The sequence below is a fragment of the Sycon ciliatum genome, chromosome 1 (genome assembly GCF_964019385.1).
Source record: "Sycon ciliatum chromosome 1, ocSycCili1.1, whole genome shotgun sequence".
Classification (NCBI taxonomy): domain Eukaryota; kingdom Metazoa; phylum Porifera; class Calcarea; order Leucosolenida; family Sycettidae; genus Sycon; species Sycon ciliatum.
Genome location: NC_088643.1, coordinates 32,842,689 through 32,865,407, shown reverse-complemented (window position 1 = coordinate 32,865,407; position 22,719 = coordinate 32,842,689). Strand labels below are relative to the sequence as shown.

Below are 22,719 nucleotides of genomic sequence, written 5' to 3'. Positions count from 1 at the left end.
GTGAGAAGAACACCGGTTTGTTCCTTTCTCCTTTCTCACTCCCTTTCTCTCTCTTTCACCATGCCACGAGGCTCTGTACGAGGAAGCAGACGTGGACGCGGCCGCGGGTATGCCGTCGAGGTTACCCGTCGCCGCTCGGGTAGGGCTTCGACCTCGCCATACGCGCGGACTGACGGCATGCGCGCCTTCGCGCCTGATGCCTCCGACACACCGTCAGCAGCTAGTTCAGACTTCTGACCCCGCTCCAGGCACCGACGCTTCTATGCAGGACGAGCCCTCATTGCTCTCCCCGGACATCATTTCCTCAGCCGTTATGAAGATGAACGCCCTCCACTCTCTCCTCGAACGTGTGGAACGCCTGGAGAACAGACAGTGCTGAGTCTGATCTGGAAGCCGATCTCTCCCACGCGCGTGCTCCGCACCCGAAAGATCGCTCCCACGCTCCGAGCGTCAAGCTCCGGACCTATCCTGCCCGGAACTTCCAGTTCTATCGGAACCCCGACTTTGCCAGGACCTCCAGTTCTCTCCAAGCCCTCGGTTCTACCCACACCGCCACGTCGCGCGATTGAAAAAATCCAGCGCGGAGAGTTTGTGGAACTTGAGGAACTCTTGCCGGAAAATTTCAGCTCCCAGGGACAGGAGCCAATACAACTGGTTACAGCTGGCGGCGACATGGCTTAGCTCTCGCTCAACCTCAGCGCAAAGCACACGCGCGCGATCAACGACTTCTCGGCTTGGCTGGAGGCCTGGACGATCTACATGGGCATCGTCGTTCTTGCTCGTCCTGACCGAGCTCATGAGCTCGTCTGCTACCAGCACATACTTTGTACTGCGAACCAACAGTTCACGACGTCTGCTGTGCTGAACTATGATCGAGCATTTCGCCAACACACCGCCAGCATGGCACTGCGCTGCGACGTGATCAATCAGACGCTGTGGAGTATTCGCCTACTCCGCTCTCCACGTCTGTCATGCAGACGTCTGCTGTGCTGAACTATGATCGAGCATTTCGCCAACACACCGCCAGCATGGCACTGCGCTGCGACGTGATCAATCAGACGCTGTGGAGTATTCGCCTACTCCGCTCTCCCCGTCTGTCATGCAGACGTCTCCTGTGCTGAACTATGATCGAGCATTTCGCCAACACACCGCCAGCATGGCACTGCGCTGGGACGTGATCAATCAGACGCTGTGGAGTATTCGCCTACTCCGCTCTCCCCGTCTGTCATGCACCAAATGCACGCTCCAAAACAGCCGCGACCGCTGCCTGCCCACATGCCGCAGCTCAACACGCGCAGCCCTTTCCATCAGTGGCGGGCAGCACCCGCCAAGTCTGTTTTAACTTCAACCGCGGCAGGCCCTGTTCCCGCACACCCTGCGACCGTCTTTACGCCTGCAGCTCATGTGAAGACAAAGGACATGCCGCCACATCCTGCACCAGCACCACCCGCTTCAGGTGGCAGCGCCCTGCAGATAGCCACGAGAAGACTTCGAAGCCCACTGAGAAAAAGTAAGCCGACTTCCACTCCCCTGAACACTGTCCGCTTTCACACATTACTGCCCTCCTCGGAATTGTGCTGGACACGGTGCGCATGGAAGCCCGTCTCCCAGACGACAAACCGACGGACCTCCGCGAGCTCCTCAGCGAGCTGTCACGCTGCACCCAGACCACGCAACGCAAACTCGATCACTTCCTGGGGAAACTCTCCTTTGCGTCGAGCGTCGTCGTACCAGGCAGAACATTTACGCGGCGCTTATGGGATATCAACAAGAGGTTTAGCCGCGCCAAGCCCTATTTCCGTATCACTCTGACAGGCATTCCAGCAGCTGGCACCATCGGCACAGCAAGCCCCGGACACTGCAATCCGCCTCCCTCTCCTGGACTGATGCAGGAGGTCGCCGACCTGGCAGCCATGGCAATCGCCCCGACAACACGGCGCACGTACGCCACTGGCGAAAGGAAATTTACGCAATTCTGTGCGTTGCAGAGATGGACGCCCATGCCGGCTACAGACACGATGCCCAGCTGCTTCGCAGCACACCTCACACAATCGGTTCAACCACAGACAATTCATGTCTACATGGCCGCAGTACGCAACATGCATCTCGAAGCCGGATTCCGAGATCCAACGATGAATGCATTGCTGCCGCCACGTGTTATGCGAGGCATCAAGAGGACGGCGACTGACCCGGCAATCCAGCGCACTCGCCTCCCAATCACCATTGATTTGCTGCGGAAGCTCCTCAACCAACTCAGCCTGGACCAACGGCGTCACCAGCAGGACAAGGGCATGCTCAAGGCGGCAATGGTGCTCGCCTTCTTCAGATCTCTTCGATGCGCTGAATTCACTGCGCCTCCAGCCGGGTTTGACCCTGCCACTCATGCCACGCGCCAGGATGTGACTCTGGATGTCACTTAAGGACGCACATATATCCGCTTCCACATCAAGCAATCGAAGACGGACCAACTTCGTCAGGGCCATGCAGATAATCGGTAGTACCACTTCACAACCTTGCCCGGTTGCCGCCCTCCTGGCATATTTTACAGTCTGTCCGTCTGACGCCACTGACGCACTCTTCCGCTACCGCCCTGGGAGACCGCTGACCAGGCAGGCACTGACAGAAAAGCTCCGACAGCTTCTCCCACTCACGGGAACACCCAATTCACGCGATTACGCTGGTCATTCGTTCCGCATCGGCGCCGCCACAACTGCAGCCATGGCGGGTACCCCGGACTGGCTAATCAGGGCAATGGGCCGATGGAGAAGCGACAGCGTCTTGCGCTACATCAGGACAACCGACACAGACATGGCGCAGTTGACCCAAAAGCTATCAGAGGTACAAGCGCATCACACAACGCATGGAGGTATGTAAGAACCCGCCACGCGGGCACGCAACTCGCACCCATGCACGTACCCACACGGCTGACCGTTTGGAACAGCACAGCAACTTGCTCTGCTAGGATTGTGCTGACAAACTGCGCTGATAGCAACAACGGTGTCATTCACGTGCATTGCAATGTGTCACAACTAACTTTACTTAGCATGGAGGCTGGGCAACCATGGGCCAGCTATCTCCTCTCATCTGGCAATTATCACGGCCTTCGGCCATCACACTCATACTCCCACACTCCTGCCTCCTAACGGGCATTGCACTTCGTGCGTGGGCCGTCCACACTCCGTCCATTTCATGGGCGCCCATCTCATGGGCTGCACTTTGTGCGTGGACATACATACACACTATCATACAGGCCGTCCACACTCCGCCCAGTTCATGGGTGCCCATTCATGGGCTGCACCTCGTGTGCGTGGGCCGTCCACACTCCGTCCATTTCATGGGCGCCCATCTCATGGGCTGCACTTTGTGCGTGGACATACATACACACTATCATACAGGCCGTCCACACTCCGCCCAGTTCATGGGTGCCCATTTCATGGGCTGCACCTCGTGCGTGGACTATCCTACATGATTATCACATGCCAGATTCGGTTGCCCAGCACTCCATGAATCCTCCATATGATGTGTGCTCTCCACTGGTCTGCAATAGCGAGTGCATGCGTGTTAATAGCACATTAGAGCTTGCGGTAATGTAGGTTAACACATTGCACAAGCCACCACTTCACACGCGCTCCAGCGGCTTCCAAAGAGCCCGCAGATCCCACGCTATTCATTGATGCATGTCAAGTAACACGTACATGCACGCTGTGGTGGCATGTAACATGCGTACGCCGGAACTCACCTGAACTCGCCAGCCAACCAGCCATATGCGGCTGCAGCACACATCGGAGCTTGAACCCGTAACGCATACACCATACTTCGCGCTGGCCGTATTGCTACTTCATATTTGCTTTGCTTGGGTAGTGAGAAGAACACCGGTTTGTTCCTTTCTCACCCACCCACCTCTTCCCATCTATGAATAATATTGATATCCTTGATTCAACACAGGTATCATAATTCATACAAGACGAAAATAAATAGGAGTGCTGGGCCAGCTATCTCCTCTCATCTGGCAATTATCACGGCCTTCGGCCATCACACTCATACTCCCACACTCCTGCCTCCTAACGGGCATTGCACTTCGTGCGTGGGCCGTCCACACTCCGTCCATTTCATGGGCGCCCATCTCATGGGCTGCACTTTGTGCGTGGACATACATACACACTATCATACAGGCCGTCCACACTCCGCCCAGTTCATGGGTGCCCATTCATGGGCTGCACCTCGTGTGCGTGGGCCGTCCACACTCCGTCCATTTCATGGGCGCCCATCTCATGGGCTGCACTTTGTGCGTGGACATACATACACACTATCATACAGGCCGTCCACACTCCGCCCAGTTCATGGGTGCCCATTTCATGGGCTGCACCTCGTGCGTGGACTATCCTACATGATTATCACATGCCAGATTCGGTTGCCCAGCACTCCATGAATCCTCCATATGATGTGTGCTCTCCACTGGTCTGCAATAGCGAGTGCATGCGTGTTAACGATCAAAAAACGATAAAAAACATTAACCCTAGCCCTAACCCTAACCCCAACCCCAACCCTAACCCTAATCCTAAACCAAAATATAATACCAAGCCATACAGCTAATTGCAATTCTAAGACACAGGCAATGCGAATGCTGGTGCGAACGCAAAATCAAACGCTAACCCTAAACCTAACCCTAACACTAACCCTAACCCTAACCCAAATACTGACCCTAAAAAAAAATAATAATAACGCTTCGCGTGAGACTCGGCTGGAAGCCGGGTTTTCCGCATCCGTAGGAACGCCACCACTCTTCAAGGATCAAGGCGCAGATGCAGCTCCTAAAGCGGTGGGAGGTGAGTAGATCAGCTCACCAGCAAGTGGTCAAAGACCGAAAGTCCCATTCACTGCATCCATGTTTTCCATGACCCTAGCCCTGAAACAAATCTAATACCTTAGCGCTTCCATTTATTTGAATTTCTAAGCCTGGCCTTGAACTTATGCTGTTGGAAACGAGTAAAAAAACCGACAAAAAAACATTAACCCTAACCCTAACCCTAACCCTAACCCTAACCGTAACACTAACCCTAACCCTAACCCTAGCCCTAACTCTAGCCCTAGCCCTAAACTAAAGGCTATTAGCAAGGGGTACAGCTAATTGCAATTCGAAGCCTAATCCTGAACCAATGCTGCCGAAAACGATCAAAAACATTAACCCTAACCCTAACCCTAACCCTAACCCTAACCCTAACCCTAACCCTAATCCTAAAGCAAAATATAATACCAAGGCATCCAGCTAATTGCAATTCTAAGCCACAGCAATGAGAATGCAGGTGCAAACGCAAAACCGAACGCTAACCCTAACCCTAACCCTAACCCTAACCCTAACCCTAACCCTAACCCTAACCCTAACCCTGACCCAAACACTGACCCTAGCGCTGAACCAAATCTAATACCCAAGCTTACATTTATTTGCAATTCTAAGCCTGGCCTTGAACTGATGCTATTGAAAACGAGTGAAAAACGACAAAAAACATTAACCCTAACCCTTACCCTAACCCTAACCCTAACCCTAACTCTAGCCCTAGCCCTTAACCAAATCTAATACCCAAGCTTACATTTGTTTGCAATTCTAAGCGTGGCCTTGAACTGATGCTGTTGAAAACGAGTAAAAAAACGACAAAAAACATTAACCCTAACCCTAACCCTAACCCTAACTCTAGACCTAGCCCTAAACCAAAGGCTATTAGGAATGGGCAGAGCTAATTGCAATTCTAAGCCTAATCCAGAACCAATGCTGGCGAAAACGATCAAAACACGATAAAAACATAAACCCTAACCCTTACCCTAACCCTTACCCTACCCCTAACCCTAACCCTAACCCTAATCCTAAAGCAAAATATAATACCAAGGCATCCAGCTTATTGCAATTCTAAGCCACAGGCAATGCGAATGCAGGTGCAAACACAAAACCGAACGCTAACCCTAACCCTAACCCTAACCCTAACCCTAACCCTAACCCTAACGCAAACACTGACCCTAGCGCTGAACCAAATCTAATACCCAAGCTTTCATTTATTTGCAATTCTAAGCCTGGCCTTGAACTAATGCTTTTGAAGACGAGCAAAAAAACGACAAAAACATTACCCCTAACCCTAACCCTAACCCTAACCCTAACCCTAACTCTAGACCTAACCCTAACCAAAGGCTATTAGGAAGGGGTACAGCTAATTGCAATTCTAAGCCTAATCCTGAACCAATGCTGGCGAAAACGATCAAAAAACGATAAAAAACATTAACCCTAACCCTAACCCTAACCCTAACCCCAACCCTAACCCTAATCCTAAACCAAAATCTAATACCAAGGCATACACCTAATTGCAATTCTAAGAAACAGGCAATGCGAATGCTGGTGCAGACGCAAAACCAAACGCTAACCCTAACCCTAACCCTAACCCTAACCCTAACCCTAACCCTAACCCTAGCCCTAACTTTAGCCCTAGCCCTAACCCAAAGGCTATTAGCAAGGGGTACAGCAAATTGCAATTCTAAGCCTAATCCTGAACCAATGCTGGCGAAAACGATCAAAAAACGATAAAAAACATTAACCCTAGCCCTAACCCTAACCCCAACCCTAACCCTAATCCTAAACCAAAAATATAATATCAAGCTATACAGCTAATTGCAATTCTAAGAAACAGGCTAACCCTAACCCTAACCCTAACCCTAACCCTAACCCTAACCCTAGCCCTAACTCTAGCCCTAGCCCTAACCCAAAGGCTATTAGCAAGGGGTACAGCTAATTGCAATTCTAAGCCTAATCCTGAACCAATGCTGGCGAAAACGATCAAAAAACGATCAAAAACATTATCCCTAGCCCTAACCCTAACCCCAACCCTAACCCTAATCCTAAACCAAAATATAATATCATGCCATACAGCTTATTGCAATTCTAAGAAACAGGCAATGCGAAGCTGGTGCAAACGCTAAACTAAACGCTAACCCAAACCCTAACCCCAACCCTAACCCTAACCCTAACCCTAACCCTAACCCTAACCCTAACCCTAACCCTAACCCTAACCCTAACCCTAGCCCTAACTCTAGCCCTAGCCCTAAACTAAAGGCTATTAGCAAGGGGTACAGCTAATTGCAATACTAAGCCTAATCCTGAACCAATGCTGGCGAAATAGATCAAAAACATTAACCCTAACCCTAACCCTAACCCTAACCCTAACCCTAATCCTAAAGCAAAATATAATACCAAGGCATCCAGCTTATTGCAATTCTAAGCTACAGGCAATGCGAATGCAGGTGCAAACGCAAAACCGAACGCTAACCCTAACCCTAACCCTAACCCTAACCCTAACCCTAACCCTAACCCTAACCCAAACACTGACCCTAGCGCTGAACCAAATCTAATACCCAAGCTTTCATTTATTTGGAATTCTAAGCCTGGCCTTGAACTAACGCTGTTGAAAACGAGTAAAAAACGACAAAAAAACATTAACCCTAACCCTAACCCTAACCCTAACTCTAGCCCTAGCCCTAAACCAAATCTAATACCCAAGCTTACATTTGTTTGCAATTCTAAGCGTGGCGTTGAACTAATGCTGTTGAAGACGAGTAAAAAAACGACAAAAAACATTAACCCTAACCCTAACCCTAACCCTAACCCTAACCCTAACCCTAACTCTAGACCTAGCCCTAACCAAATGCTATTAAGAAGGGGTACAGCTAATTGCAATTCTAAGCCTAATCCTGAACCAATGCTGGCGAAAACGATGAAAAAACGATAAAAAACATTAACTCTAACCCTAACCCTTACCCTAACCCCAACCCTAACCCTAATCCTAAACCAAAATCTAATACCAAGGCATACACCTACTTGCAATTCTAAGAAACAGGCAATGCGAATGCTGGTACAAACGCAAAACCAAACGCTTACCCTAACCCTAACCCTAACCCTAACCCTAACCCTAACCCTAGCCCTAACTCTTGCCCTAGCCCTAACCCAAAGGCTATTAGCAAGGGGTACAGCTAATTGCAATTCTAAGCCTAATCCTGAACCAATGCTGGCGAAAACGATCAAAAAACGATAAGAAACATTAACCCTAGCCCTAACCCTAATCCCAACCCTAACCCTAATCCTAAACCAAAATATAATATCAAGCCATACAGCTAATTGCAATTCTAAGAAACAGGCAATGCGAAGCTGGTGCAAACGCAAAACTAAACGCTAACCCAAACCCTAACCCTAACCCTAACCCTAACCCTAACCCTAACCCTAACCCTAGCCCTAACTCTAGCCCTAGCCCTAAACTAAAGGCTATTAGCAAGGGGTACAGCTAATTGAAATTCTAAGCCTAATCCTGAACCAACGCTGGCGAAAACGATCAAAAACATTAACCCTAACCCTAACCCTAACCCTAACCCTAATTCCAGACCTAGCCCTAAACCAAAGGCTATTAGGAAGGGGTACAGTTAATTGCAATTCTAAGCCTAATCCTGAACCAATGCTGGCGAAAACGATCAAAAAACGATAAAAAACATTAACCCTAGCCCTAACCCTAACCCCAACCCTAACCCTAATCCTAAACCAAAATATAACACCAAGCCATACAGCTAATTGCAATTCTAAGGGCGCGCTCAGACTGGGACCATGAGCACGCGTCCATGCGTCAGGAAAACGCAGAAACGTGGGAGTCGTGCTCACACTAGGCCTCGTACACGCGTAGACGTGAAGTTGTCACACAAACTTTACGAATTGCAGTTCGTATCCAAAAGAGTTCGTGCGTTTCCTAATAAAGTTGTGGCCCGTTTTGGATGTAATTTTTCGCATGTTTCATGTTGGAGGAAGTGCCTCGTGGCTCCTGGCTCGTATTCTTGAAGTCGACGAAAATAATTCATACAATCAGGTAGGTTTGGACTCTTGAGGGACTGCCGCTGATATCCAAGCGCTTTCGCTTTCCTGACCTCGTGGTCAGAGCAAGTGCCAGTGCAGTGGAAATTCCGGTAGTGGTTTCTTTCGTCTGTTGCCGAGATGAGAACTGTAGTTTCCGATGATATGTAACTGAAATGTCTTGAGGTATGGCATTCCATCATCGCAGAAAAGTAGAGAAAGATGATTTCCGAAACCGAAAAGCCAGACCAAGCTGCCATCGTATTGAACGAGTACACTGTAGAAATTGGTCACTGACCCGATCACAACGAAGCAACTACAAAAACAAAATCGACATCGTCCAAAAAGGGCAAAGAATGCATATATGGCGGTGCGTGCGTGCAGGACCACAACTACAAAATTTTAAAAATGTGCAAATGTCGAGGTGACATCGAAAGTTAAAGGGGAACTGTCACCAAAAATTTTCTTTGTCTTATCTTGTAGTTCTTTGGCTCCTGATCACGATGGTGTTATCCGTTTTTCTCTGCCATGGCTGGAAGTGGGTGAAAACGTGAAAAGTAGGTGCCCAAAATTGTCCCGAAGTACCGAGTGACGTCACGGAGGACTTGACCTCCACGCGTACATTCGTCGTCAAAAACGAAGTCCAGCCCGTGTGCTGGTCGATCGAGCTAGCTGTTCTAATGTACGGTGCACGTGTGCCTTTTGAACTGTAACACAGATGGGTACGTCGTACCGAAGGAGAATGACAAAGAGGCAGAGACCCACGTGCAGCTACACAGCCAAATCAAAATAAAAAGCAGCTGAGCTTTCACCTTTTTGACTTCTTCCGCGAGGATGTAAGTTTTATTTTGTGAGCACGGAAGTACGTTGTTGTCTTGAACTTTTCGTGTGAGGAACAACACGATGATGAGTGCGTATGCAGAAAACAGTACTCCTCCGGCCGGCGATAACACCACCAACCCGAGCCCCAAAGGAACGCGATGTAGGTACGTGAAGGCGATTCATCTGGCGATGTTGCTGAAGATGCAGATGACAAACTCTGATGTCTTTCATTTCAGAGCCGGGTGGACAACACCACCACCTTCGATACAACGACATAATTTTCAAGTACGAGGTATGTGTGTCACACTAAACAGCAAACAAACATCCTTCGACTCCTTCGTAATCACAAATAAAACAAAGAGCTGGAGCTTCGTGGAGGAAGTACCAGTGCGACAAACTGCTGTAGACTTTTGTTTATTTTGTCCCTTTTTGGCGTTCTCACTGTGTACAACGTACACATCGAGTGTCCGAGCTCAGAAGGCAAGCGTGCACCGTACATCGAACAGTTGGCTCGATGGACCAGCACACGGGCTGGACTTCGTTTTTGACGATGAATCTACGCGTGGAGGTCAAGTCCGGCGTGACGTCACTCGGTACTGCGGGACAATTTTGGGCACCTTCTTTTCAAGTTTTCACCCACTTCCAGCCATCGCAGAGAAAAACGGATAACACCATCGTGATCAGGAGCCAAAGAACTACAAGATAAGACAAAGAAAATTTTTGGTGACAGTTCCCCTTTAACCGCCGATTTTCATGAATCAACACACCGGAATTTGAGAAATTGAACATACTTCAGGCCAGGTTGTACACAAATACGCTTCACGTCTACGATCATGTTGCCGCCAAGTCGTGGCACCCCCCTCCGGAGGTCGCGGTCACGATTTGAAACGTGGCCGCGACGTTTTGGTCAAGTTCATGCCGTTGCCATGCAACTTGGCCGCATGGCCGCATGGACGCTGGTTTTGGTCGCAGTGTGAGCGCGCCCTAAGACACAGGCAATGCGAATGCTGGTGCAAACGCAAAATCAAACGCTAACCCTAAACCTAACACTAACACTAACCCTAACCCTAACCCAAATACTGACCCTAAAAAAAAATAATAATAACGGTTCGCGTGAGACTCGGCTGGAAGCCGGGTTTTCTGCATCCGTAGGAACGCCACCACCCTTCAAGGACCAAGGCGCAGATGCAGCTCCTAAAGCGGTGGGAGGTGAGTAGATCAGCTCACCAGCAAGTGGTCAAAGATCGAAAGTCCCATTCACTGCATCCATGTTTTCCATGACCCTACCCCTGAAACAAATCTAATACCTTAAGCTTCCATTTATTTGAATTTCTAAGCCTGGCCTTGAACTTATGCTGTTGGAAACGAGTAAAAAAACCGACAAAAAAACATTAACCCTAACCCTAACCCTAACCCTAACCCTAACCGTAACACTAACCCTAACCCTAACCCTAGCCCTAACTCTAGCCCTAGCCCTAAACTAAAGGCTATTAGCAAGGGGTACAGCTAATTGCAATTCTAAGCCTAATCCTGGACCAATGCTGCCGAAAACGATCAAAAACATTAACCCTAACCCTAACCCTAACCCTAACCCTAACCCTAACCCTAACCCTAACCCTAACCCTAACCCTAATCCTAAAGCAAAATATAATACCAAGGCATCCAGCTAATTGCAATTCTAAGCCACAGCAATGAGAATGCAGGTGCAAACGCAAAACCGAACGCTAACCCTAGCCCTAACCCTAACCCTAACCCTAACCCTAACCCTAACCCTAACCCTAACCCAAACACTGACACTAGCGCTGAACCAAATCTAATACCCAAGCTTACATTTATTTGCAATTCTAAGCCTGGCCTTGAACTGATGCTGTTGAAAACGAGTGAAAAACGACAAAAAACATTAACCCTAACCCTAACCCTAACCCTAACCCTAACCCTAACCCTAACTCTAGCCCTAGCCCTAAACCAAATCTAATACCCGAGCTTACATTTGTTTGCAATTCTAAGCGTGGCCTTGAACTGATGCTGTTGAAAACGAGTAAAAAACGACAAAAAACATTAACCCTAACCCTAACCCTAACCCTAACCCTAACCCTAACTCTAGACCTAGCCCTAAACCAAAGGCTATTAGGAAGGGGCACAGCTAATTGCAATTCTAAGCCTAATCCAGAACCAATGCTGGCGAAAACGATCAAAACACGATAAAAACATAAACCCTAACCCTTACCCTAACCCTAACCCTACCCCTAACCCTAACCCTAACCCTAACCCTAATCCTAAAGCAAAATATAATACCAAGGCATCCAGCTTATTGCAATTCTAAGCCACAGGCAATGCGAATGCAGGTGCAAACACAAAACCGAACGCTAACGCTAACCCTAACCCTAACCCTAACCCTTACCCTAACCCTAACCCAAACACTGACCCTAGCGCTGAACCAAATCTAATACCCAAGCTTTCATTTATTCGCAATTCTAAGCCTGGCCTTGAACTAATGCTTTTGAAGACGAGTAAAAAAACGACAAAAAACATTACCCCTAACCCTAACCCTAACCCTAACCCTAACCCTAACTCTAGACCTAGCCCTAACCAAAGGCTATTAGGAAGGGGTACAGCTACTTGAAGTAATTGCAATTCTAAGCCTAATCCTGAACCAATGCTGGCGAAAACGATCAAAAAACGATAAAAAACATTAACCCTAACCCTAAGCCTTACCCTAACCCCAACCCTAACCCTAATCCTAAACCAAAATTTAATACCAAGGCATACACCTAATTGCAATTCTAAGAAAACAGGCAATGCGAATGCTGGTGCAAACGCAAAACCAAACGCTAACCCTAACCCTAACCCTAACCCTAACCCTAACACTAACCCTAACCCTAGCCCTAACTCTGGCCCTAGCCCTAACCCAAAGGTTATTAGCAAGGGGTACAGCAAATTGCAATTCTAAGCCTAATCCTGAACCAATGCTGGGGAAAACGATCAAAAAACGATAAAAAACATTAACCCTAGCCCTAACCCTAACCCCAACCCTAACCCTAATCCTAAACCAAAATATAATATCAAGCTATACAGCTAATTGCAATTCTAAGAAACAGGCTAACCCTAACCCTAACCCTAACCCTAACCCTAACCCTAACCCTAGCCCTAACTCTAGCCCGAGCCCTAACCCAAAGGCTATTAGCAAGGGGTACAGCTAATTGCAATTCTAAGCCTAATCCTGAACCAATGCTGGCGAAAACGATAAAAAAACGATCAAAAACATTAACCCTAGCCCTAACCCTAACCCAAACCCTAACCCTAATCCTAAACCAAAATATAATATCATGCCATACAGCTTATTGCAATTCTAAGAAACAGGCAATGCGAAGCTGGTGCCAACGCAAAACTAAACGCTAACCCAAACCCTAACCCCAACCCTAACCCTAACCCTAACCCTAACCCTAACCCTAACCCTAACCCTAACCCTAACCCTAACCCTAACCCTAACCCTAACCCTAACCCTAACCCTAACCCTAACCCTAACCCTAGCCCTAACTCTAGCCCTGGCCCTAAACTAAAGGCTATTAGCAAACTAAAGGCTATTAGCAAGGGGTACAGCTAATTGCAATACTAAGCCTAATCCTGAACCAATGCTGGCGAAATAGATCAAAAACATTAACCCTAACCCTAACCCTAACCCTAACCCTAACCCTAACCCTAACCCTAACCCTAATCCTAAAGCAAAATATAATACCAAGGCATCCAGCTTATTGCAATTCTAAGCTACAGGCAATGCGAATGCAGGTGCAAACGCAAAACCGAACGCTAACCCTAACCCTAACCCTAACCCTAACCCTTACCCTTACCCTAACCCTAACCCTAACCCAAACACTGACCCTAGCGCTGAACCAAATCTAATACCCAAGCTTTCATATATTTGCAATTCTAAGCCTGCCCTTGAACTAACGCTGTTTAAAACGAGAAAAAACGACAAAAAAACATTAACCCTAACCCTAACCCTAACCATAACTCTAGATATAGCCCTAAACCAAATCTTATACACAAGCTTACATTTGTTTGCAATTCTAAGCGTGGCGTTGAACTAATGCTGTTGAATACGAGTAAAAAAACGACAAAAAACATTAACCCTAACCCTAACCCTAACCCTAACCCTAACCCTAACTCTAGACCTAGCCCTAACAGAATGCTATTAAGAAGGGGTACAGCTAATTGCAATTCTAAGCCTAATCCTGAACCAATGCTGGCGAAAACGATCAAAAAACGATAAAAAACATTAACTCTAACCCTAACCCTTACCCTAACCCCAACCCTAACCCTAATCCTAAACCAAAATCTAATACCAAGGCATACACCTACTTGCAATTCTAAGAAACAGGCAATGCGAATGCTGGTATATACGCAAAACCAAACACTAACCCTAACCCTAACCCTAACCCAAAGGCTATTAGCAAGGGGTACAGCTAATTGAAATTCTAAGCCTAATCCTGAACCAACGCTGGCGAAAACGATCAAAAACATTAACCCTAACCCTAACCCTAACCCTAACCCTAACTCTAGACCTAGCCCTAAACAAAAGGCTATTAGGAAGGGGTACAGCTAATTGCAATTCTAAGCCTAATCCTGAACCAATGCTGGCGAAAACGATCAAAAAACGATAAAAAACATTAACCCTAGCCCTAACCCTAACCCCAACCCTAACCCTAATCCTAAACCAAAATATAATACCAAGCCATTCTAAGACACAGGCAATGCGAATGCTGGTGCAAACGCAAAATTAAACGCTAACCCTAAACCTAACCCTAACACTAACCCTAACCCTAACCCAAATACTGACCCTAAAAAAAAAAAAAAAAAACGGTTCGCGTGAGACTCGGCTGGAAGCCGGGTTTTCCGCATCCGTAGGAACGCCACCACCCTTCAAGGATCAAGGCGCAGATGCAGCTCCTAAAGCGGTGGGAGGTGAGTAGATCAGCTCACCAGCAAGTGGTCAAAGACCGAAAGTCCCATTCACTGCATCCATGTTTTCCATGACCCTACCCCTGAAACAAATCTAATACCTTAAGCTTCCATTTATTTGAATTTCTAAGCCTGGCCTTGAACTTATGCTGTTGGAAACGAGTAAAAAAACCGACAAAAAAACATTAACCCTAACCCTAACCCTAACCCTAACCCTAACCCTAACCCTAACCCTAACCCTACCCCTAACCCTAACCCTCACCCTAACCCTGACTCTAGCCCTAGCCCTAAACCAAATCTAATACCCAAGCTTACATTTATTTGCAATTCTAAGCCTGGCCTTGAACTAATGCTGTTGAAAACGAGTAATAAACGACAAAAAAACATTAACCCTAACCCTAACCCTAACCCTAACCCTAGCCCTAACTCTAGCCCTAGCCCTAAACTAAAGGCTATTAGAAAAGGGTACAGCTAATTGCAATTCTAAGCCTAATCCTGAACCAATGCTGCCGAAAACGATCAAAAACATTAACCCTAACCCTAACCCTAACCCTAACCCTAACCCTAACCCTAACCCTAACCCTAACCCTAACCCTAATCCTCAAGCAAAATATAATACCAAGGCATCCAGCTAATTGCAATTCTAAGCCACAGGCAATGCGAATGCAGGTGCAAACGCAAAACCGAACGCTAACCCTAACCCTAACCCTAACCCTAACCCTAACCCTAACCCTAACCCTAACCCAAACACTGACCCTAGCGCTGAACCAAATCTAATACCCAAGCTTACATTTATTTGCAATTCTAAGCCCGGCCTTGAACTAATGCTTTTGAAAACGAGTGAAAAACGACAAAAAACATTAACCCTAACCCTAACCCTAACTCTAGCCCTAGCCCTAAACAAAATCTAATACCCAAGCTTACATTTGTTTGCAATTCTAAGCGTGGCCTTGAACTGATGCTGTTGAAAACGAGTAAAAAACGGTAAAAAACATTAACCCTAACCCTAACCCTAACCCTAACCCTAACTCTACACCTAGCCCTAAACCAAAGGCTATTAGGAAGGGGCACAGCTAATTGCAATTCTAAGCCTAATCCAGAACCAATGCTGGCGAAAACGATCAAAACACGATAAAAACATAAACCCTAACCCTTACCCTAACCCTAACCCTACCCCTAACCCTAACCCTAACCCTAACCCTAATCCTAAAGCAAAATATAATACCAAGGCATCCAGCTTATTGCAATTCTAAGCCACAGGCAATGCGAATGCAGGTGCAAACACAAAACCGAGCGCTAACGCTAACCCTAACCCTAACCCTAACCCTAACCCTAACCCTAACCCAAACACTGACCCTAGCGCTGAACCAAATCTAATACCCAAGCTTTCATTTATTTGCAATTCTAAGCGTGGCGTTGAACTAATGCTGTTGAAGACGAGTAAAAAACGACAAAAAACATTACCCCTAACCCTAACCCTAACCCTAACCCTAACCCTAACTCTAGCCCTAGCCCTAAACAAAATCTAATACCCAAGCTTACATTTGTTTGCAATTCTAAGCGTGGCCTTGAACTGATGCTGTTGAAAACGAGTAAAAAACGGCAAAAAACATTAACCCTAACCCTAACCCTAACCCTAACCCTAACTCTACACCTAGCCCTAAACCAAAGGCTATTAGGAAGGGGCACAGCTAATTGCAATTCTAAGCCTAATCCAGAACCAATGCTGGCGAAAACGATCAAAAAACGATAAAAACATAAACCCTAACCCTTACCCTAACCCTAACCCTACCCCTAACCCTAACCCTAACCCTAACCCTAATCCTAAAGCAAAATATAATACCAAGGCATCCAGCTTATTGCAATTCTAAGCCACAGGCAATGCGAATGCAGGTGCAAACACAAAACCGAGCGCTAACGCTAACCCTAACCCTAACCCTAACCCTAACCCTAACCCTAACCCAAACACTGACCCTAGCGCTGAACCAAATCTAATACCCAAGCTTTCATTTATTTGCAATTCTAAGCCTGGCCTTGAACTAATGCTGTTGAAGACGAGTAAAAAACGACAAAAAACATTACCCCTAACCCTAACCCTAACCCTAACCCTAACCCTAACCCTAACCCTAACCCTAACCCTAACCCTAACCCTAATAATAATAATAATAATAATGACAGTTCGCATTTCACTCATTGCATGAGGTCAACGCATCTGTTAACAATTTCGAGCCAAGCAGCTCTATCAGAAGCAGATTGCACAGCATCCAGAAGCGACAGATTAATGCATTGTAAGTCTTTCTTGACAACGTCGATCCATCTCAGACGTGGCCGTCCTCGGGGTCGTCGTAACCCTAACCCTAACCCTAACCTTAACCCTAGCCCTAACTCTAGCCCTAGCCCTAAACTAAAGGCTATTAGCAAGGGGTACAGCTAATTGCAATTCTAAGCCTAATCCTGAACCAATGCTGGCGAGAACGATCCAAAAACGATGAAAAACATTAACCCTAACCCTAACCCGAACCCTAAGTAGTATAGGAGGAGGGGGTTCTGGCTCACCTTCCAGGTGAGCCAAAATCGAATTTCTCGATCGGCCCTTCGGGGCCGCTCTTGAAAGTCTCCCCTCCCACTATACTACTATACTAAAGGATAGACACCCAAGTACTAATATTACAACTCCAAGTACTAATTGTACACCTCCAAGTACTAATTTTACAACTCCAACCACTGATCCCATATTGGCTCAACCCAGTTCCAGAAAAGTGAGTCAACTTGCTGTCTCCGAGAAAATCGGAAGTGAGCCAACTTCAGCTTTTTCACTTACCCCATCTTGGCTCACTTCGAGGTCTGATGTGGGGTCGGTTTCTGAGCCAACTTCAGGTGGTTCAGCTTTGGATGATGATCCTAATTATTCTGTATTAGAGGAACGGTTGCCATAGGTATAACCAACGATTCTACACAAACTTTCCAAGATGATAAGCAAGAAACCAACCCCGTTTGACACAGCTGCTATTCTCACTGACTCCATTGATTGTCGAATTACAATCAAGGATGGGAATAAATGTGGATCACTGACAATCAATGATAAGGAACCATACATAAAATTCACTGATGAGACAAATATCATGAATGTTGTGAAGAAAGGACAAGAGGACTCTCTGAAATTTTCTACTGACAGTGACATTTGTAAATCCATCCGTCGGATCGAGAAGCAGATAGAATCCGAAAGAAATGTGGTTAGAAGCAGAATTAACACAGCAAAGTGTGACCACCCAATACTGTTTCTCCAGATTTCTCCTGATTGTACAACCTTTGATGAGGACAACAAACCATCAAAAACCAACAAGATGAAGCAAGGTGACACCGTCAATGGTATCGTTCACCTGAAGTGGGTTTACAAAGACAAGACCGATGACACTCTCAGTCTCAAACTTGTTGTTGTTGCTATAAAGCATTTCCAGAAAGAAGAAGTGAAATTCTCAGCAAACGATTTGTAAAAATAGTCAAACAATCCACAAAAACAAAAAGCAAAAAATATTTTTTTAGAAGTGAAATCATGGATGACTGGTTTGATGACGACTACTCCACAAACAAAGAAGAAGAAGTGATGGATACAGGGATAGATGATGAACACTCTACCAGGAAAGATAAGATGATAGCGGACTACATTGACTATAGAAACCAGGAATGGTTTCCTACAGATATAGAATTGATGATTTTGGAAAATGAAGTAACTCCAGAGGATCTTGAGGTGTATGAGATGAAGAAAAATGATCTGTATGATACCACATCTTTCTTCGAAGAAATAGACAAATCCAAAACCAGAACAGGAATCGAAACAAGGTTGGAGATAACCCTGAACAAGGTTGGTTTACCAAAATATCTTAGCAAAACCCCATTCAACAATCTTGTTGATGAAATTCAGCGGATCAAGGTAGTAGCAAATAAAGAGAAAAAAGTCAAAAAGTCAAAGAAAAAATCCATTCCTAACTTACTTTCGAAACTCATTGATGATGAAGATGATGTGATCAAGATCAAACCATTCATTCCAAAGTGTAAAACGTCACAACAAAGACTTGATGCTATATGGGAGGATTATAGAAAATCGAATGTGTAAGAAAAAGTAAAAAAATGTCTTTCTTTCTTTTTCCTTTTTTTTCCTTTTTTTTCTTTCTCATGATCACTGGACGAACTGCTTCATCATATCCGGAGCATAACTCATGAATGAAATGCTACTATCAAACCCCTCCTCAGCCAGATATCTTGGTATTTCATGGTGTCCGAACGCTAACGTGCTACATCCATCTTCTATGATGTATCCTTTTGTGTCCAATGGTGATAAGGCTATCTTATTAACCGTTTCTCCGAAAATAACGTGACTATGACTCCGGAGTGTTGTCATTTCTCGATGGAACACGGATTGATCCAAGAGACAATTTCGGAAATCATCATGTGTGATAGTTTTCTTGAGCACTGCTTTTTTCACCCCCTTTGCTCTTTTTCCACTTTCCTCACCAGAGTAACTGTACATCTTGGAAGGAAGTCCTACAAACTCAGTGATCAGTTTCCCACCGAGTTCATCTTTGAACAGACCAACAACTTTCTTGTTTTTCTCGGAATATAACGGATGTGATTGATCATAATTGCTTGTATCATACTTCTCAAGAAACTCACTCATGTCATCAAACAGATCATCAGTAAAGAAATGAAGAACCAAGCTCTCTGTATCGGTGTACAAGAGTCTCACATCAGAGCCATACATCACTTTCAGGTGATTGTAGTAAAAGTCATACATGAGTGTCTTTGAGAGATCCAAAATCGACATCCCAACATATATGGGCTTGTTGAGGACGACCTTTGTCCTGTTACTTTGTACCCCGACCAGGTCATCGTTGAAGATCACATGGCGGTTGTACGTTGGTTTGGCAACAAGCTGTTTGATTTTTTTCTCCTCACGACTTCTCAACAATTTTATGTTGACTCTCCTCCGAACGATCTCCATAGTTTTCCCAAACACCGCATTGTTCATCAGTTTATAGAAGTCCTTAGAGAAATCATCCTTTGCCTTCTTCCGGAGGTCTGTATTCTTCTCGATGTAGTTTCTCATCCACGGTGTCTGAGTAAATTTCAGAGCACGATGAAGTTTGACACAACGTAGTCCGAGCTGAGTGTAGAGTTTCAAGTTTCGGTAATGGAGAACGTACTTTGTCTTGTCCCTCAAGTTTGGTACAAGTTTGAGAGCATCTACTCCGGAAGAATTGAGCTTATCAACAAGCTCCTGCTGGTATGGAGATAGCATGTCCTCATTGACGGAAAGACGTTCCGGAGCAACTGGATAATCGTTGTGCTTCTCATGAAGTTCGTGTGGATATTCCAGATCACACTCGACGATATACCCCGGTGAGGAATCATCTTGAGTATTCAGTATCTTGTTCAGGAGTTTCTCTGATGGTTTCTCCCACCGAAAATCAGACACTGGGAGATGTTGTGACATTGCCCAACCATAGAGATTGTTGGCATCGAGATACTGGATAAATGACGATGGCTGATCAGCATCAAATTTCTCCTGATAGTGATTATTAGCAGCAGCATATCGTTGTGAGACCATCGACACACCGCCTCTCATTCCTGATTCTACAAACAAGTGCTGATCATAGTCTGTTAGTAATTCCAAGGACACACCTGAGTACATCAACAGAGCATCCCAGGCAAATCCAGGCAGAGTGTAGTAATTTGCTGGATCCAGCTGATACGTTCTGACAGCTTCTACTCTGAAATTCTCAAAGATGTCAGCCAAGAGAAACACGTCGGTCTTGAGATACAAGTCGTGATAATCACCAAGAGTCTGACAGTCGAATTTCATCCACATTGTCTCAGCATGTTTGTAGTCATCGTCACTCACCCCCTCATCAGACAGTGAAGAATAGAACTTACTCTGTGCTGGTAGCTGAGTCTCATCGAACCTGGAGAAGCTGTTCATGTACTCATAGGGGTATACTCCTTTCCTCATCAACAGCTGATGGTTTGGCAACGTCTTGGTGTGAGTGAATGACTCATCTGGTGTCGTTTTCACAAGTCTATCGAGTGACGCATTGAGAAACTCGCAGCTGTCGATGAACCGGAACTGTCTCCATGTGAATGAGATGAATTTCTCCATGTTGTTGGGAATGACTGATATCTCACCCACAGTTTTACTCTTACACACACCGTCCTTATCCGTGTATGTGACGGTCTCAACATCTGTCTTTTCGATTGCTCCGATGAGATGATGACTGTCATAGCCTTTCAGGTTGTGAAAAACCACAGGGATGTGCTGCTTGTATGGATAAATTCTGAGTTTGATGTTACAGTCATTGTGTGCGGCACCGCGGAAATCACCAGTGATGTGGTCGTGATCACGGACTCTGTCCTCACCAAGTTTCTTTTTACAAATCCAACAGTCTTCTGTCTCTCTGAACAATTCTTCTTGTTCCTTAGTGAGATCCATCGGTGCTGGATTATTGAGTGCTGATTGGATTTTCTTCTCCTCATCTTTGAGTTTATCAAAGAATACATCCATGGCATCAGCACCCCGGTAGAAACACTGACTTGTCATCACTCCGTCAGAACGTACCACGACATAACCAAAACCACAAGGAACATGTTGTGAATCCCGGCTGGTTTGTTGACTTTTCACTCCCTCAATTTTCTTGATCAGTGCCTCAGTGTCAGCATAGATGACATAGGAACATTGTAGCATTTTGTGATGATTAATGAACTTCAGTGTTGGTGGATTTCCATCTTCGTCTGGTTCTGGTAGTACCATGTGTGCTGATAATCCAGTGACATTATCACAATACTCCTGATGATTGCTCAGGGATTTCTCTGTGTTGTGTGGTTGGAGACATCTTGTACAGAAGAATTTCCTGGCTTTATGCTTTGACTGATCGTAGCACAATCTGCTGAAATCTTTGATCCAACAGTAGTGATTCTGATCTTCTTTTTGGTATAGTAGAAGATTGATCACTTCCTCACCTCTTTTCTTTGTCAGCAGTAGTGGATAGATCACGTTATCCTCATACCCAAAGACATTGATAGCTAGGTTGTTTTGCTTCTCGACTTTGGAAATCTGACTCAGTGGTGTTGGAAAATCGATTCCGAACAGATCAAGTTTGTTGCTATAGTCTGTATACTGAGTTACCCTGTCACTATTTTTCTTTGCTGGATACAGAGCTGAGAGCAGTGCCCACATCAGACATTTATCATCCTTATTCTTGACATTGATGATTGCCTTCTTTTTCTTGAGCTCGTTCGGTAAATCAATGTAGGATTTACCTCTCATTGGCTGATATGCTGCTACATCAACATTAAATCTGGTGATGTGATTGATGTGCCAGTTTGATCCATTCTGTATCCACTTATCGATATTTGTATGAATTTGTGTGTGTGCCGTTTGAATACCGTTATCAATCTCATGAGATGTTGTGACTGTCATTGGTCCACTCCTGAAGTATGGTGTGTCTGTGGTTGTTATGTCATCTCCTTTCTCCATTTCTACTTGTAATGTCAGACTGACTTTCACACCCTTGAGATTTTCCAGTTCTTTCTGTATCAATGTTCTCAGTGGGATGTTGATACTATCAAAGAATATACAGATCTGGATGATTCTCTTTCGGTTCATAGATGAACGATTTCAGAATCCCTTTGGGTACTGACTTTGAGACTGTGAACGGTGGTGTGACAATCGGTTTCCTCTTCCGATTCTCCCGATTCTTCCGAATCCGTTTCTTGAGAAGTTCCCGATTCTTTCTTTGCTCTAATTTTTTGTGAATCCACTGGAGTTGTTTCTCAGTCTTGAGTTTCTTCCCATCATAGGTGATAGTGAGTTTGCTCAGGTCAAATTCCATCTTTACACTACACAAGGATTTTTTCGATCAGTGATAGCATTACTGTATAATCACTACCCTCTAATGTACATTAATCTACATCCTAGAAAGAAAGAAAAAAAGAACGGGGTGTCCAAACCTAGATTCGAACCCACGATCTTGTGATTGGAGACACAGTCATCATCAGCTGACGTCACTGTGAGATTT

General features: G+C 45.7%; 1 protein-coding gene across 1 annotated transcript; it reads right to left on the bottom strand.

Moving 5' to 3' along the window:
• Window positions 1-2,681: 2,681 nt before the first annotated feature.
• On the bottom strand, window positions 2,682-22,307 carry LOC135830431 (uncharacterized). The gene is made up of 3 exons (XM_065342717.1): window positions 19,163-22,307; window positions 2,930-2,982; window positions 2,682-2,783 (listed from the first exon to the last, which is right to left on the bottom strand). Exons 1-3 carry the CDS (start codon window positions 22,305-22,307, stop codon window positions 2,682-2,684), a joined length of 3,300 nt encoding a protein of 1,099 aa, XP_065198789.1.
• Window positions 22,308-22,719: the final 412 nt, after the last annotated feature.